Genomic DNA, 19,345 nt, shown 5'->3' with positions numbered 1-19,345 from the left:
GCCTGTAGATTCTACTGGGTCTTTCTTACATACAAATCATGCTATCTATGAATAAGTTTTATTTCTTCCTTTCCCATCCATACAATTGTCATGCCTCTTGCCTTTATGACTGGGCATCCTTGTTGCAATCTTGATCTCAGGAGAAAAACTGTCAAAATTTCACTGGGAAATATTTTTGCTGCAGGCTTTTTAAAAGCTACTCAGAGCTACCAGACAAACCTACTTTTTATCAGATTAAATCTTGTTTATAAAACAAGATAAAGCCACTCTTTATCAAATTAATAGAATTTCCTTCCATTTCTAGGTTGCTAAGAAACTTTAATCATGAATGGATATAGACTTTTAACAACTATTTTTCTGTATTATTAAGATAATAAGATGGTTCTTGCCATTTTTTGTTCACGTGGGGAACTGCATCAACCTCTTTGTGAATGTTTGTGATTTCATACACCCCTTGCATATCTGTTAAGCTTTTTATATATCACTGGATTTGACTTTCCAATATTTTGCTTCCAAATTTCACATCTTTGTTCATAAGAAAAACGTGTCTATAATTTTGCTTTATATAGTCCTAAACAGGTTTGATGTAAGGATTATGCTGCCCATATAAAAAGGATTTGGCAGTTTTCCCTCTGCTTCTACTATCTGAAAGTTTGCTAAGAATTGTATTTTAAAGAATTCATCAGTAAAGCCATATGGGCTTAGAGTTTTCCTTGTATAAGCTTGATAAAGATGGATTAAATGTCTTTAACAGATATCTGACTGTTCTGGTTTCCTAATTCTCCTTTTATTAATTTTGCAACATTTGTATTTTCCCAGGAATTTGTCCATTTCACCCAAAATTGATTTGTAAAATTATTCATAATAGTCTCTTACTACCTTTCTAATGTCCAGACTCTGCTGTGATTTCCCCTTCTTTATACCTGATGTTTGTCATTTGTGTTTGATCTATTTTTTTCAGTAGTCTTGGTAAAGACTACTCAAGTATGTTACTCAAATAGTCTTGTTAAAAGTTTATCAAGTATACTAATCTCTTCAAAGATCTCAAATTTACTTTATTAAATTTCTCTATTGTACATTTTCTATTTCATTGATTTTTGCTCTTTGTCACTTCATTTCTTCTGTTTTTCTCTAGGCCTGATTTTCTTTCTGGAGATGGAAACCCAGATTGTTCATTTTTTAGTTCTTATTTTTGTTTTCTAAATATATGTGTTTACAGCTATAAACTTCCCTCTGAGCATGACTTCAGCTGAATCCTTAAGCTTTTGATATGTTATGTTCATAACCATTTAGTTCAGTGTCTTTTCTAATTTCTGCTGCAATTTCTTTTACAACCCATGGTTACTTAAATATAAATTATTTAATTTGGGGATTAATTAATAGGGGATTTTTCAGTTGTCTTTTATTTTCCCTCAATTTCTAACTGAATTTTACTATTGTCTGAGAACATACTCCTAATGACGTCAAACTTTGAAATCTGTTAAGGTTCTATTTGTCTGAGCATTTGGTCAGTGTTGACAAATGTTCTATCGTCAACTGAAAAGAACGATTTCTTGGATAGCCAGGTGTACAGTTAGCACAAGTTTACTAAGTGTTCAGATCTTCTGTACTCACTGATACCGTCTCCTTGTTTGATCAGCCTTTAAGAGGGGTGTCAGAGTCTCCCATTCTAATTGTCGATGGGTCTACAGCTCCTTTCAGCTTTGTGTTTTGTTTGTTTTGTTTTACGTATTTTGAAGCTATGCTCTTAAGGACATAATAGATTTTAGATTGTGACACCTTCATGACAGACTAATCCCTTTGGAATTATGAAATGTTCCTCTTTATTTCTAGTAATGCTTCTTGCCTGAAAGCTTTATTTGAAATTAGTATAACTATAATAGCTTTCTTTTTCCATCCCTTTCTAACTTTTCTGTGCCCTTATATTTAAACTATATCTCCTTTAAGCTGCAAGTTTGTTGGTGTCATTTTTTAACGAAGTCTGACAATCTTAGGCTTTTATTAGGACTATTTCATTCACCTGTATTTAATTTAATTACATATATATTTGGGTTTATATCTGTCTTCTTACTATCTGTTTTCTATTGATATACCTGTTTTTTGGTCCATATTTTCCCTTCTTTCTTTTGTTCTAACCAAATATTTTTATTAACCTATAGTTCCCTTTTGCCCTTGCTGGATACACACTTCACTATTACTTCAGTTGTTACTCTAGAGATTACAACATGCATCCTTGATTTATCATAATCTAATAAAAACTTTACACTAAGAATCCCAGAACAAAGAATATTTTAGTTGATGTAAGCCTATTCTGACTTTCTTCTAGGATAATTTTCCTTCTGCCTAAAGAATTCCCTGGTAGTACTTCTTTCAGTGAATATGCACTGGTGATAAATTCTCTCAATTCCTAATTGTCTAAACTATTTATTTCACCTTAATTTTAAAAGGATGTTTTCCCTGGGTATAGCATTTTAGGTTGGCATCTCCAGCAATTTAAGATGTCATTCAACAAGATTGTATTGTGTAGCACAGGGAAATATATACAAGATCTTGTGGTGGCTCACAGTGAAAGAGAATGTGACAATGAATGTATGTACGTTCATGTATAACTGAAAAAATGTGCTCTACACTGGAATTTGACACGACATTGTAAAATTACTATAACTCTAAAAAAAAGTTAAAAAAAAAACCCAAAGTAAATACATTCAACAGCATGAGAATAAATTTAAACATTTAAATAAGGAATCATGCTTCTTAGAAAAAAAGTGGGTAAATGATAATAAAAATAAAAGCAAAAAAAGAAAAAAAAAGATGTCATTCCATTGCGTAAAAGTGTCTGGTTTTCTTTGAACATATCATTAGAGGCTCACAGGAGAAATATTTTTAAATACTGTTTCTGACCAATTCACTCTCTCTTCTCCTTCCTCTTTATTCAAATTGTATGTAGGATAGTGCTTTTGACCAGATCCCAAATGTGTTTTATGCTGTTTTCTGTTTTAGTCTATTTTTTCCTCTCTGTGCTTCAGTTTGGACATTTTCTATTAACTTGCCTTCTAGGTCATTGATCATGTCACCTGCTAAGTCTAATATGTTTTTAAACACACCTCTTGTGTTCTTACTGTCAAAATTTTTTTGGTTCTACAATGTGTGACACACAGGCTCGTGCACACACACACATACACAAACACTCCCCCCAATTCTCTAGAATAATTCTCTACCTTCTCACCTCTTTCACTCCTTTTTCTCTCTGTGTTCCTAAACATAATAATCATCAAGCTTTTGTCTGCTAACTCCAACATCTGAATCACTTGTGTTTCTGCTTTCTATTACTTTAATTTCTCTTGGTTTTTGGTCAAATGATCCTGTCTCTTCATATACTTAGTAATTTTCCATTGAACTCTGATTCCTAGAGGTTCCAGATGATGGGAGGACTGCCTCCCTGTTCTGCTGGGCAGAAAAGTAAATTACACTAATTCAATAAGGAACTGAGAGGGATAGAGGTTGCATGTGGGTTTGGGAGGATCTGATCTACTTTCTTTTTCTTTTTTATGTATTTATGTATGTATGTATGTATTTATTTATAACTGAAGTATAGTCAGTTACAATGTGTCAATTTCTGGTATGCAGCATGCTTCAGTCATATACAAACATAAATATATTTGTCTTCATATTCTTTTTCATTATAGGTTACTACAAGATACTGAATATAGTTTCCTGTGCTATACAGAAGACATTTTTCTTTATCTATTTTATATATAGTTGTTAGTAATTGCCAGTCTCAAACTCCCAATTTATCCCTTCCCATCTCCTTTCTCCACAGTAACCATAAGACTGTTTACTATGTCTACAAGTCTGTTTTTGTTTTGTAGATAAGTTCATTAGTATCTTCTTTTTTCTTTTCTTTTCTTTCTTTTTTTTAAGATTCCACATGAGTGATATCATACAATACTTTTCTTTCTCTTTCTAGCTTACTTCACTTAGAATGACAATCGCCAGATCTATCCATGTTGCTGCAAATGGCATTATTTTATTCTTTTTATGGCTTAGTAGTATTCCAGAGTAGCTTCTTTATAGAGTCATTGTCAACGGACATTTAGGTTGTTTCCATATCTTGACTATTGTAAATAGTGCTGCTATGAACACTGGGGTGCATGTATCTTTTCAAATCTGAGTTCCCTCTGGATATATGCCCAAGAATGGGATTGCTGGATCATACGGTAAGCCTATTTTTAGTTTTTTGAGGATGATCTACTTTTGGCCTGCCTCTAAATCAAGGACCTGACACCACAGCTTTCCATTCAGAGCATTATTGGTCTTAGTCACTTCAGCCTCAAGTGAGTAGCGGCTTAGCTTTTCAGTTATGTTCTTGGGCCCTGTCATACACAGCTTTAGAATGTGGCAAGCATCTTGAGAGGGAGACTAACTGTGTCTTTAAGACCCTGTGAGTTTCCAATTCTGTTCTTATAGCCCCATGAGACACGGGTTCTATAACCTGGATTCTCAGCTTCTAGTGGAGACCAACTGGTATCCCCAAGTAAAGAGCAGTGGTCAGTGTCAATTTACGCCTCATTTCAGGGCTTTCACTGCTCATCACTGGTGTTCTTAAGCCACTCCACGCCCACCCACACCCCATGGTGCCAGGGTAGGTCCCTGCCTCTTTAGCACCTCAAAACTCCAACATTTCTACTCTGTTTTCCTGTAGCTCCCAGCTGAGCTCTTAATGCCAGGTTCAGAACTGACAGACTCTGGGTTTTAGGCCCACTCCGGTCTCCAATTTTGTAGCTCTCCTGAGCAACAATCAAAAATTCTGCCACGGGGATGGACCTGGAAGGTATTAGGCTTAGTGAAACAAGAAAAACAAATATCATATGTTATCACTGGTATGTGGGACCTAAAAAATAAAACAAATTAGTGAGTAAAACAAAACAGAAACAGACTCCCAGATACAGAGAACAATCTAGTGGTTACCAGTGGGGGAGAGAGAAAGGCCAGGGGGTTGCGATAGACGTCAGGGATTAAGAGCTACAAACTACTACGTATAGGATAAATAAGCTGCAAGGATACACTGTACAGCACAGGGAATACGGCCAATATTTTATAATAACTTTAAATGGAGTATAAAAATCTATAAAACTTTTGAATCACTATATTATACACCTAAAACTTATATAACACTGTAAATCAACTACACCTCAATTTAAAAATTAATTCTTTTTTTTTTTAAATCACTGCTGCTTTCTCTGTCCCTAAGCAGCTGTTCAGGCTTAGAATGTCCAAACAATGTTTCAAGGCTTAAGTAAAAAGTATGAGTATGTTTTCAAAGCATACTTAAATCCAGATTACATTAACCAATATTCCAGAGTCCTTTTACTATGCACAGTATGCTAATGCATATGTTCGATAAATTATTTTTTACCTTTAATAGACTTTTCTTGATGTGGTATTCTAAAAGATGCACCTTGGTGCTGAGTTTAACATATAATGAATAAAACGCTGAGGGATCTAACTGTGTCATAAGACAAAAACAACCAATGAAACACAGCACTAACTGAAAGAGGTGATAAACATAAATCTTGATTACTACAGAATTCATAAAGATAACAAAGAAAAGCCAAATTGTAGTTAAATTTTTAAAAATCTAATTTTTAATATCAGTGTTGGGTATAGGGCCCTCTTCCTTAAAATCATCTCCAATTGCTAGAAGATGCCAAGTATCAAAAAAAACATACTTTTTTTGATACTCTTTTGGTACGTGAAAACAGGAGATGTAGTATGGGCAGCAATGAAGAGAGGCATAAATACACCTGAAGTAATCAAGAAATGACAAGCTGGCTTTCACTGGCGCAACTGGAGGGCCTTCAACTAGAAAGATAACATGATGAAAGCACCCCAGCAAGAGCCGGAAAGAGAGCTGCGAGCAAGGCAGAGGTTTGCCGCATCGCTGTCCCGTTCAGCGGAGGCCTTGGGTCTCCTCTTTCACCTTCCCCAGGAGTGCAGAGCCTTAGGGAACAGGAGCTACATTCGGGGATCACACAGAGACGCGACCAGCAGATTCACCAAAGGGCGCAGGCGGGTGGTGGTGTCCACGGAAGCAAACTGACACAGATACAATTTCCCACTTCTTTCTTCCTCTACTTCTCCTCACTGTACTTTCATGCTTACCAACGTGGAGAGTTATTATATGTGTTTTACTGTAAACTGCTACAAATTCTTTTTAAATGTATAATGTATATAAATATGTAAAATAGGCTTAAAAGTACTTACCCTGACCATATATCAGTACCCTCCACTGCACCACGACAAAGCATTGTATCCCCATACGAAAAAACACATTATAGTCACATTATAAATACAAACCCCAAGTGGGGGAGACATGTTGCACACAAGAAGCCTGCTCTGGGCCAAAGGCTATCGGCCCCGGTTTAACCATCTTTTGCGACATTTGGCTATTTGGAGGAAAATTCAATGTCTGACCTGATTTGAATAACGTCTGCAAAAAAGCATTGTTTTCGTGCAGTTATAAATAACTCAACCTAAAATGGTGCTCTTAATTATGGAAACTACAAATATGAGGACTTAGACTATTATTGAAACAATTTGTAACCATCTCAAGTGTTTAGACGGTGTCCAGTGAGTCACAGAACATTTATTGTAAATCTTCCACTAAATTATGAGACAGATCTTCACCTAAAGACATCCTCTGCTATGCTTTTACAGCAGTACTAGCTGCATATTATTTTCACATAACTAACCTAAGAAACAGCCTACAAAAGCTGTAAGAATGCCAAAGCTTTTGAAAATAATAAATGTAACATACTCTAGGTCTTACAACTCACCTGCTATAACCGTAGATCAAGAAAAGGTACGTGCAATGGTACCTAAAGTTTAGTAGCTTAACCTTCCTTATATACCAATATGGTAACAGATGTACCTCAATTTATCTAGATATTAATATGAAAGGCATCAGTCACAGACAAGTAAATGAGAACTAAACGATATTCTTGAGAGGGGACTCTGTGAATCCTATTAATAGTAAGAACCAGAGCAATCTAAACACGCCGAAGTTCAAGAGACTACTTAGATCCAAACCTGTAAACCAGAGCAGCCAGAATCCCACAATAGAACATCAAGCTGTGAGGCACAGTATCAAAGCTATCTAAAGAAAGTTGTTTTCTTTGTTTGTTTTCATAATCCATCTCCATCTCTTTGGGAGAGGGGACAAATGAGAATTCAGCCAAACCATTTAGCTGGCTATATTAAACCCAACTTACTGAACCATAACTAATAAGTCAAAAAACACAAGTGATTTCAACATCCCTGACATGCTCTCATTTGTAGTTGTCCATAACTCACACGACTCAACCCAAGCTGGCTGCATGATGAACAGAGAGTTGTAATATTTGAAACAGATAACTATGGGAGGGAAAAAAAAAAAACCTGAATGTACTTGTTTCCTTGAGCATTAAGCAGATTATTCAGCACCCACTTCTTTCAGGGTGTAAATGTTAAAGTTTTCAATCACCTGAAAATATTCACAAAGCTCAAAATTTCAAACTGATTCTTTGCAAACAGCCAAGAAATCTGGTCCCTCATTTTGAGGAAATGATACTCTCCACAGTATATCCATACCTTGCAAACTGTATCCACATCCCAAGGTAGTATAGTCCTCAGATCAATGACTTCACAAGACACTCCTAGCTTCTCTTGAGCCATGGAAGCCACCTCTCGGATCACATGAACCTGAAATAAGGAGAAAAATATGCAGAGAAGGACGACTGACAAAAATTGTTGAGTTCTGACAGCCCTAATCGCGATAGTGCTTAAAGTCAGAGGAATTGGTCTGTAAAGTAAATTGAATTAGTTTTAGACATGTTGTACCCCATATTCCACCCAAATAATCACATACAGATGCCTAGAAAATAGCAGGAAAGAGGTTCTTAGAGAAAGGGAGAGCAGTCATTGCCAGAGATACTGATTCCAAAGATATCAGCTCACAGAAGGTAAACATAGTCACAGAAGTAGGTTGAGTTTCCAGAGAAAGCATGTAGAGAGAGAAGTAAAAGGCATAAGTCATGGGATCCTGTAGATGACCAACATTTAAGAGTTAAGTGGAGGAAGAGGAGATTGCAATAATATTTAATTTAATTTAATTTAATTTAATTTTTTTAATAAAAAAAATTAAATTAAATTAAATTAAAAATTATAAATTAAATTTAATAAAAAAAATTAAATTAAATTAAATTAAATTAAATTTTAAAAAAGATGAAGAAGAAATATAATTAAAGAAAAAGAAAGAAAATCAGGAGACAATGTATTCCAGAAGCTAAAAAAGATACACAGTGACAGTAGCAGTGTCACATACTATAGCAATACAGGATAAGGGATGGATTTAACAACTAGATGATTAGCAATGTTAGCAGAAATAGTTCTAATTAGTGGGAACAGAACTCATAAGGGAAATGAGCTAAAAAAAAAAAAAGAAGAAGAAGAAGACAAGGTAGTTAAAGAATTAAATACAGATAATAGAAAATAGTTGTTCAAGTTTGGTGATAAAAAAAAAGGAGGGAGATCCACTGATATTTAAGGAAAAAGTAGGATAGAGAAAAGGTATTATTTTACAAAGAGAAGAGATACATGCTTTTTAAATAAAAGGGACATGGAAGGAGAAACTGAAGATGCAGGAGAGAGAGGGACCAGCTGACTAATCCCAGTCCTGGAGAAGGGGAAATGGATGGAATACATCCTGAAACAGATTTAGAGAGGAAGCTATGAAAGCCAGATACCTCTTCTTGGACCAGGACAAAAGGGAAAAAGGAAAGGACTGGCAGCAGAATTAATAGGTGTGAGGGGAAAGCACGTTGAGGGAGTTACTGCCTGAGACATATAACTTCCCTATTAAAAGAGAGACAAGGACACATGCTGAGGGTGGATATTTTTTAAAGGGGGCTCAAGGAGAGCAGAAGAGGTTTGCAAAAATCACTGTGGACACCATCACGGGATGTGACTCACCCAGCAGCATGGTTATCCCCCCTGCTGGTCAGAAGCCATGAGGACTACAGCTCTCCAAGCCAAAAATCAAGAGGAGAAGAGAGCAGGAGGCTGTGGTATCGCAAATGAGTCTCAGTATCTTCTTTACAGTGTGTGGTAAGAAATTTTCTAAAACAAGCAAGTATTTCCTTCACCCCGCAAAAAACAAAACTGATCATTTCTTTAAAAGAAGGAGAGACAGAAGTGTACGAGATTAAAAAAGAAAAGAAAAGAAGGAGGAGAAGTAATGTACAAGATAGAAGTCTATGGCTTAAAAGCTGGACAGGAGACCCATGTGGGAATAAGTGCTGGGGAAAGCTGAGGCAGGTCAGTTCATTCGAAAAGAGAAGGAATGGAATAATGAGACCCCTGGCTGGGTCCAAGGAGCCAGCCAAGTAATCAGGAAAGAGGACAGCAGATGGGATGAAAAAGACAATCGTAAGTCACTTGCTGCAACAAGTAGTGAGGATATGGAACGTGTGCTTCGAGAGAATGTATGTTTAGTGAATACATTTTTGTAAACTCTCAACATAGTTTGAATGGCTTCGCCATACGCCTATATATTTTAACATGACTGAAAAGGCATCTCACCTTCAATCAAAAATCAGTACCACTATGGAAAACAGTGTGGAGATTCCTCAAAAGACTAGGAATAGACTTACCATATGACCTAGGAATCCCACTCCTGGGCTTGTACCCAGAAGGAAATCTACTTCAGGATGACACCTGCACCCCAATGTTCATAGCAGCACTATTTACAATAGCCAAAACATGGAAACAACCTAAATGTCCGTCAACAGGTGACTGGATAAAGAAGATGTGGTATATTTATACAATGGAATACTACTCAGCCATAAAAACTGACAACATAATGCCATTTGCAGCAACATGGATGCTCCTAGAGAATGTCATTCTAAGTGAAGTAAACCAGAAAGAGAAAGAAAAATACCATATGAGATCGCTCACATGTGGAATCTAAAAAACAAAAACAAAGCATAAATACAGGACAGAAATAGACTCATGGACAGAGAATACAGACTTGTGGTTACCGGGGGCGGGGGGGTAGAGGGTGGGAAGGGATAGACTGGGATTTCAAAATTGTAGAATAGATAAACAAGATTACACTGTATAGCACAGGGAAATATACACAAAATGTTATGATAAATAACAGAGAAAAAAATGTGACGAGTGTGTATATGTCCATGAATGACTGAAAAATTGTGCTGAACACTGGAATTTGACACAACACTGTAAAATGATTATGAATCAATAAAAAATGTAAAAAAAAAAAATCAGTACCAGATACAGATGTAGCACAAAACAAGACATAATTCTGATCTTCATCGGATGAGAATTGAGAATGAGAGCTTCCAAACACAAGATGGACATTACCTGTTGCCACAACTGTTACTGACCTGAGTGCCCCAGGCAACGAGCGTAACATCACTCCCTTCCTGGATGACCTCGGCTTGGGACAAGGGGATGTTGTATGGTTCTATGGGAACCTGCTCCACTGAATAGATAACAAGGGAAAAAAATGAAAGGTTAATTATTTTTTTGCATGTGGCATTTGTGCATAAAAGAATATATGAACCTCACTGTGGCAAGCTTACTTTTATTTATTCTTCCCCAAAATTCCATAAGTTATTTATAACAGAAACAGCATTTACAATATGACATTACTACACAGATCAAAAAGTACAATATAAATCAGCTATCCTGGAACAGAAAAAGAACTTTAGGGAAAAACTTAGAAAATCTTAATAAAGTTTGGACTTTAGTTAATAATAATTTATCAACATTGGTTCATTAATTATAACAAATGTACCCTACTAACATAAGATGTTAATAATAGGGGAAACTGGGCTTGGGGTGTCTGGGAACTCTGTAGTGTCTTTGTACTTTTTCTATCAGTCTAAACCTATTCTACAAAATAAAGTTTACAAAATGTTAATATGTCTGCTAAAACTTTATTGGATGGAATTAAGTTCTCAGACAAGTTTTCTATCAAGGAGTTATGGGTGTTTGAAAAATAGAAAAAAAAAACCACACACACATAGTAGGGCCAAGGTTTCAAGTATACTTTATTTTTGCACCTTGCATCTATGAACAGTTCATCAACCACAGCAGGTGACAACACCTTAATTTTCAAAGCTGAATCCTGTAATCTCAAAGAGAGGTACCAAATCAGCTCCACCAGGACAAAAGGAAGAATAAACCACTGGTACTCCAGAGAAAACCATTTCATGATTTCTCTGTCCAGCCAAGTGCAAGTAACATAGAGTTGACTGAATTCAAGAGGAAAGAGTAAGATGAATTTTTATGGAAATTGAATAGGACATTGATGGAATTGCCCCATTATGCTGGGAAACCTTCTTGAATGCCTCTGTGAAGTAGAGTAAGAATGGAAGTGGTGGGAAAAAGTGTTGTTCCCTTTTGTTCATTTTCCCCATGGTCTTTTTATTACCATTGTTACATGAATTTCCTTTTTCTTTTTTTTTAAATTCAAAAAGCACAGAAGAGTAAAAGAAAAGGTTCTCTCTGCTCCCAAGTAAGCCTTTCCAACTCCACTGCCCAGAAGTAATCAATACCAACAATTTCATAGTGCCTGCAATGAATAATTCTCATTCTTTCCGTTGTCCAGATCCCTTAATTATCTTCCTACAATCCTCATGAAGCAAGGCTCCCTGTCCACTTCAAAGGTGAGGTCCACACATTCACTTTTCCAGCTTCCCTTGCAGCTAGGGCGCAAAACATGGGCTCTGCCAATTAAATGCACCACCCGTACCAGCCTCTGAATTGGAAGCTGATGATACCAGAGACCAGCAAATATCCAGAATCCAAGAGATACTAACGGTGGAGGCAGATCTGGCATCCAGGTTCAATGGTACCAGTGGTTCAGACTACAGTTCCGTGTCCACTAAAGTTGCAGCGGCATCTTTGCAAAACCACTATGCAGTCAAATTTTGTACCTAGATATATGACCTCTAAACCTAGTTTTTAGGTACTCTAGAGCTCTCTGAGCTTATCCTTCATATTATCCTTCAATTATCTTTCTGCTTTTATTGGATAGAGTTGATCTCATCTACTTGAAAACTAAGGACCCTGGCTGATTCAGTATCTTTTCAGATATATTTGTAATATGATCCTTGAACAACACAGAGGATAGGGGCATAGACCCTCCACGGGTCAAATTATGCATATAACTTACAGTCAGCCCTCTGCATCCTTGGTTCCACATCCACATCCACACATTCAACTAACCATGGATCGTGGTACTATTCAGTAGTATTTACTACTGAGAAAAACCCAGTACAAGTGGGCCCGCACAGTTCAAACCTGTTGACTGTTCATAGATATATGTAAATCTTGTTTTCTTTCCACAAACAGAATCACATTGTACACACTAATTAAAACCCTTCTACAATCTCCATTTCCACTTAGCAATATATCTTGGATATGTTTTCATATCAAAAATATAGTTTTTAAAATCATATTTGTAAGTAAAAATTATCCAATTTAATGTTGCTGTTATCAATGATGTGGTGGAAAATTTTAGTCCTTGTATTTTTGTATATTTCCAATCCAATGACTTTTCTATAACCAGTGCTGGAGAAAAATGAGTAAGTTTTAAACCATCAATATGTTTAAATAAAATAAATAAATAAAATGGTAAAACCTATAAAATTTCTTTTGTGGGTAAACCTCAACACAGATGACAATTAAGCTAACAAACCTGAGACACAGCTGTTAGGAAACAGATAAGCATCAAAAGCATTTTTTTTAAGTTTTTTGTGTAGCACACAAACTATGTTGAGTCAGATACTTCCAACTGTCTAAACAAGGGGCAGGGAAGTAACTTCTGTAAACAATGTTTTATTGGCACACAACCACGTCCATTCATTTGCGTATTATCTGTGGTTGTTTTTTGTCCTTCAACAGCAGAACTGAGTAGTTGCAAGAGACAGCATTGCCTATAAGTCTAAAATATTTACCATCTGTCCCTTTATAGAAAATGTTTCCCAACCTCAATTCTAAACAGTGCTTTCAGAGGTTAATTCTAGCCCATTCACTGATGGCTTAAGCCCAGTATTGGATGGATGGAAGGATCAATGGACATATGGATGGATGGACAAAGGAACAAATAGGAAGACAGACATATTCAACTGGAATAACATATTTTACTTAGCAGTTCTCAGCTGCTAAGCCAAAGTGATGGTCAAGAAATGATAACATCTGGCAAACATGCCACGGGTAGCACGCAGTCTCTCTGCCATCAAGATGCACATACAAAAGACAAGTCTTGAAGCCAGTACACACTCTGTCTTGCTTGTGAGTTGGTGGCCACCACTCAGGAGTCCCATCTTACCCGCCTTGTAAATCGGTTGCCAGCTGGTGATTAGCAAATCCTTGGAACACCCAACTCTAAAGGCTGGTGCACCAAAAGAAATGGGTTGGTATCTTGGCCCACCTCCTTTGAAAAATTGCCAGTGAGTGACTAACTGCTTCATTGTATTCAATAAATTACCCAGAATAAGACCTCATTACTTTAACAATTACTTAATGGACAACATGACAAACCAATTTTAAAGTCCATCAAAAGAAAGAAAGAAAGAAAGAAAAGAAAGAAAGAGCGAAAGAAAGGAAGGAAGGAAGAAAGAAAGGAAGGAAGAAAGGAAGGAAGAAAGGAGAAATCATGACAAGAATTTGATTCAGGAAGATCTCAGATAAAAAATTACCCAAAAAAAATCTCTTTTTAGATTTGCATAAGTTTAATTCTGAGAGAAAGAGAATAAGAATATAATTTTATGGATTAAAGACCTAAATGTAAGACTAGAAACCATAAAACTTCTAGAAGAGAACATACCCAAAACACTCTTTGACAAAAATCCCAGCAATATTTTTTTTGGATCTATCTCCTCAGGCAAAAGAGACAAAAGCAAAAATAAACAAATGGGACCTAATTAAATGAAAAAGCTTTTGCACAGCACAGGAAACCGTCAACAAAATGAAAAGACAATGTACTGAATGGGAGGAAAATATTTTCAAATGATGTGACCATAACCCCACAATAAGGCATTTATATCCAAAATATATAAAGAGCTCATATAACTCAATAACAAAACAAACAACTGATTTTTAAAAATGAGCAGAAGACCTGAACAGACATTTTTCCAAAGAAAACATACCAATGGCTAACAGGTGCATGTAAAGATGCTCATCACTGTTGATCATCAGAAAAATGCAAATCAAAACCACAGTGAGATATCACCTCACGCCTGTCAGAATGGCTATCATCAAAAAGAACACAAATAAATGTTGGCGAGGATGTGGAGAAGAGGGAACCCTTGTACACTGTTAGTGGGACTGTCAATTGGTACAGCCACTGTGGAAAAAAATACAGAGGTTTCCAAAAAAATTCAAAACAGAACTACCATATGACCTAGCAATTCCACTTCTGGGTATATATCTGAAAACAAGAAAAATACTAATTCAAAAAGATACATGCACCTCAAGTTCACAGCAGCATTATTTATAACTGTCCAGGTATGAAATCAAACTAAGTGTCCATTAACAGATGAATGGATAAAGATAGTATATGTATATGTACACATATATAATGGAATACTCAGCCATAAAAAAGAATGAAATTTTGCCACTGGCAGCAATGTGGATGGACTTGGAGGGCATTATGCCAAGTGAAATAAGTCAGAGAGAGAAAGATAAACACTGTATGGTATCACTTATATGTGGAATCTAAAAAATACAACAAACTAGTGAATAAAACAAAAAAGAAGCAGACAGATACAGAGAACAAATTACTGTGGGGAAAGAGAAGAGGAGCAAAACAGGGGTGGGGAAAGAAAAAAACGGTTATTATGGGATTATATAAAATCATGTGTGTGACATTTTTGGAAACTGTAAGGTACTATAGAAATTAAAGAAACTTTCATTCAACAAAAACTAAATTTAAAAATTCTATAAATTACAAATGCTGGCAAGGATGTACAGAAAAGGGAACTCTTGTACACTGTTGGTGGGAAGGTTAAGTTGGTGTAATCACTATAGAAAACGGTATGGAGGGTCCTTGGAAAACTAAAAGTAGAACTACCACATGATCCAGCAATTCCATTCCTGGGTATATATCCAAAGAAAATGAAAACACTAATTTGAAAAGACACATGCACCCAAGGTTCATTAGCAGCATTATTTATAATTGTTAAGATATGGAAGCAATCTAAATGTCCATCAACAGACGAATGAAAAAGGGAGATTTTATAATTATATTTATATAGAGAGAGAGAGACACACACATATATAAATTTAACAATATAATTTTAAATATATGTAAAATGTATTTAAATTTTAAATATAAAAAGAACACAATTTTAAGATGTTCATTTATTTAAACGTGGCCAACAGGTCACCTAGAGAGCAAGCTATAATTCACAGGTACTTTTTAGTTTTATTAACTTGAATTATTTATTAACTTAAAGATTTTTATTCCAAGAGAGAGTTTTTATTTCACATAGTCATTCTTACACCACGGCTAAGTGCTTTATGAAAGAGAGCAGGTAAGAGGAGTTAGAGCACGAAACCCCGGGAACTGAAGCCCCCTCTGCAGCCAGATTCCTGTTTTCCCAGCAGTGGGACTAACAGCCTCCCCACTCCCCCATGTGCTGATTACATTCTAATCTTAGCACTCATGAGCATTCCAAAGGGAAACCCATCAGCATCAGCTGTGTTGACAAAAACGTGTGGCTTAGGGAAAAAAGAGACAGAGCTTTCTAAGGATGAAATAAAAAAGATGCAATTTTTTGCTCAAACATCAGACAGGATCAATTTTTTTAATGGATATGGTAAGTTCCAACATCTCTGCTTCTTTGCAGTTGCAAATGCCCTTATATTCATATTATACGTACATTTATAGACTCAGCATGAATTAACTCATGCTTAATCCCTTTTATTTCCCATTCTCTTTCTTTTCTCCTTCCATTTTCTTCAAATTTGTTGCACTGCTTATAAGTCACCTTAACATTTTCTTTCTTGGGGGGTGGGGGGTAATTATGTTTATTTACTTATTTTTTTTTTTTAGAGGAGGTACTGGGGATTGAACCCAGGACCTCACATGTGCTAAGATTGTGCTCTACCACTTGAGATATACCCTCTCCCCAACACATTCTTTAAATAAGGTAGAGTATATAAATAACCTACAGACTATGTATAATATACACTAATTCATTTAATAGTCATCGCATACCTGATATATGCAGACATCCTGCAAGATGCTAGACTATGAAATTAAAAAAGGCAGTTCCTGTCCTTGAGAGGCACATGCTCAACTGGGAGTTAAAAGGATGAAAAGAGATAATCAACAAACAAATAAAAACATGATGCAAAACAAAAAACAAAAAAAACTAATTTTTTAAGAGGGGGGAGGTTATAGTTCAGGGGTAGAGCACATGCTTAGCATGCACAAGGTCCTGGGTTCAATTCCCAGGACCTCCATTATAAATAAATAAATAAATAAATAAATAAATAAATAAATAAATAAATAAATAAACAAACAAACAAACAAACCTAATTACCTCTCCCTGCCCCCAGAAAAAGATGTAGCAGTGAGGACAAACTGCTCTGGAACTACAGAGAGAAACATCTGATTATAAGGTAGAGGCAGCTTCACCACCAACAAGGGGACAACTGATCAGGGTCTCAGAGATAAAGAAGTACTTGGCACAAGAGGAAATAAAGGAGACATTTCATATAGAAAGAAAAAGTGCGTACAAAGAAATGAAGGTGTGAGGTGTGTGTGTGTGCGTGTGTGTGTACACACACCTACAAACATGTGTCAACACAGACTTACATGATGCTTCAGGTAAAGGTGAACACTGAAAGCTTTAAATTATATTTCCAAGTCCCTAGAAAGAACTTTCCAATTCTTTCCGATGTAATACATTAAGAACTCATGTAGAAAGAATTGGCTAGAGAGCAACAATTCACTCTTAATGCTGTAAGTCCCACTGTGAGGCACAGTATTACTGGGACAGAGATAATAGGGTCATTTCTCTGCGCTGGCACTAACCTACAGTAATGCTCGTTTCCTCACAGATGTTAAGCTTGGTAGGGCTTTATTGTGTTGCATTAAACATGATGCTGTGATAAAGCACAAATGTTCCTTTTAAAAAGGAAGTGTATTTCTAAAGTACGTTACTTCATGCTGCCTGATCAGTAACAGCAGATCCCAAGTCTCCACACCTGAGAGAGCCTCGCTCATTTGCCAGAATTTACAACCTAATGGGGACAGTGCGTACACCCGTCCCCACAAGAGCCCAGTCCCAGCCCTGTCTCTGCATGTAATCTGCTGCCCTGACAAAGCATCATATTACTTCTGTGCCCCAGTCTCCCACCTATAACTATGGGAAGCAGCCTGCGTCTACCTGCCACATCACAGGAACAGAATGAGGACACATTAAGTTAATTGCTATAGATGTTCTGTCAGTTCTGAGGAAGAAAACAGCTTTATAATTTAAAATACTGCATTGGTACAGTCACTGAGACTATAAAGTTTTCATCCCAGGAACGTTATTCTTATTCCTATTACCATTTGCTGTATAAAACTTCTATTTAACCATAAATTAATCTCTCTATATTATAATCGTTCTTTTCCTAAACACTCTCCTTTCAAATTTGAAGGTATTAATTATGGTCATACTTTTTTGGTAATTTTTCACCTCTACACTAACAATTACCTTTAACACTGATGTGAGAGATAAGCCCATATGAACAAAAAAACTAAATGCAATTTCTTCTAGTAACCACTATAAAATTATTCTCCAAAACCGTTGTGCCCAATCTTTGCATCATCTCTGCACCTCAAATTACTGAAGGTCTAAAGATTAACAGTCTACTTTAAAAAGTCAATATATTGTTATAATATTTGTCTATATTTATCAATATATTTGTCATAATATTAATATTAGAGTCTAATTAGAAGATAAAATCAACTTTCCATAAATAAAATAATGAAGTGCAAGCCTTTGATATTATTTAACCCATGGTGATTATAAGGAGCATGTGTGCACAGCATAAACTGACAAAAGCCTCAGTTCCACAAAGGAGTCAACCAGGGGGATGTCCTGGGAGCCACAGTGGTTGAGGGTCACAACCACATAATAACCTAGGCCTTCACACTATAAGCATGTTAAAGTTTTAACTTCTCACACTAACTTTTACATATAAGATATGATTTTAAGATATCAAATGTTTTTATAAGCATTACTGTTTCAGAAGGTCATGTTGTCATTATTACTGAAAAATAAAAAAATCTACCTATTATTTTTTACTGAATAGCTATACTACCTTGAAACAAAAAGTCCTGGACCCAGTTCAACTCAAATGCACGTTAATTCTTGTTCTTTGATAATTAGTTATTTTGAAAATCCCACATTCCCAGTTCTTTTGTATATAAGACAAATTAGATTCTTTTTCTCAAAGTCATCACAAAAACAAAGATTTGGTAAAGCAACCACCGTATTCCTTACACAATTTCAAAATTAGCTTCTTTTCGTTCTCCTGTCTCAGTTAATGTAACAGAAAAGCTTTTACAACAACTGATATTTTTCTGCAATATGTGTCAACAAACTTAGTGCATATGCTAAAATTTAACCATACTTATAACATACCTTGTTCAATCTTTGCAATTACTCTCAGGGTTTTTTTTTTCCTCATGTACTTTCTATTGTGCAGTATTTAATAATTTAACAAAAGTTCTCCCATCAGCCATTTTACTAGCATTTGTCCATTTTTCATGTTTAAGACTCTAGAATTCCTTAAGTAAATATTTTCTAGAGCAAGGAGCTACATATGAATGAACTTCACTTACACAGATTCTAACAAGATAAACTGGTATTTGGCAAAGATAATAATGGAATGCTGAATTAAAGGGCACATTTTAAAGCCATTCTCCATCAGCATATAGCAAGTTTCAAGAAAAAAAATTACCTAACAAAAGAATTATGTTGATATAGAAAAAGAATATATTAGTTTTCACAGTCAACTGTAAAATCACCATTAGTTTATGAACCACAAAGAAAGAAACAAACAAACCTAATTACCTCTCCCCCCGAAAAAAACCACGGAAAAAAAACCTAGAATTTTTATTTTATTCTTATTGAAAGAAAAAAGTTACACCTAATCAAACGTGGGTATTATCTATCACCTTTATATACACATCATAACAAAGTGTAAGGAAAATAAGTTAGTTACACTATTCCTAGAACTCTTTCACCTTCAGAATCTAATTCTCACTCACCTTTTG

General features: G+C 35.7%; 1 protein-coding gene across 4 annotated transcripts in view; it reads right to left on the bottom strand.

Moving 5' to 3' along the window:
* BCKDHB (branched chain keto acid dehydrogenase E1 subunit beta) overlaps positions 1–19,345 on the bottom strand; it is a 195,891-nt gene that overhangs the window by 121,282 nt on the left and 55,264 nt on the right. For all 4 annotated transcript variants that reach the window (XM_072965536.1, XM_072965537.1, XM_015247972.3 and 1 more), the window contains exons 7-8: positions 10,443–10,540; positions 7,630–7,740 (exon numbers count right to left, since the gene is read on the bottom strand). In XM_072965536.1, the coding sequence (XP_072821637.1) occupies positions 7,630–7,740; positions 10,443–10,540 (209 nt within the window). The remainder of the gene's footprint in view (positions 1–7,629; positions 7,741–10,442; positions 10,541–19,345) is intronic.

This window comes from Vicugna pacos, chromosome 8 (genome assembly GCF_048564905.1).
Source record: "Vicugna pacos chromosome 8, VicPac4, whole genome shotgun sequence".
NCBI classification, from domain to species: Eukaryota; Metazoa; Chordata; class Mammalia; order Artiodactyla; family Camelidae; genus Vicugna; species Vicugna pacos.
The sequence above is the reverse complement of the archived record's forward strand: the minus strand, read 5'-3'. Positions and strand labels throughout refer to the sequence as shown.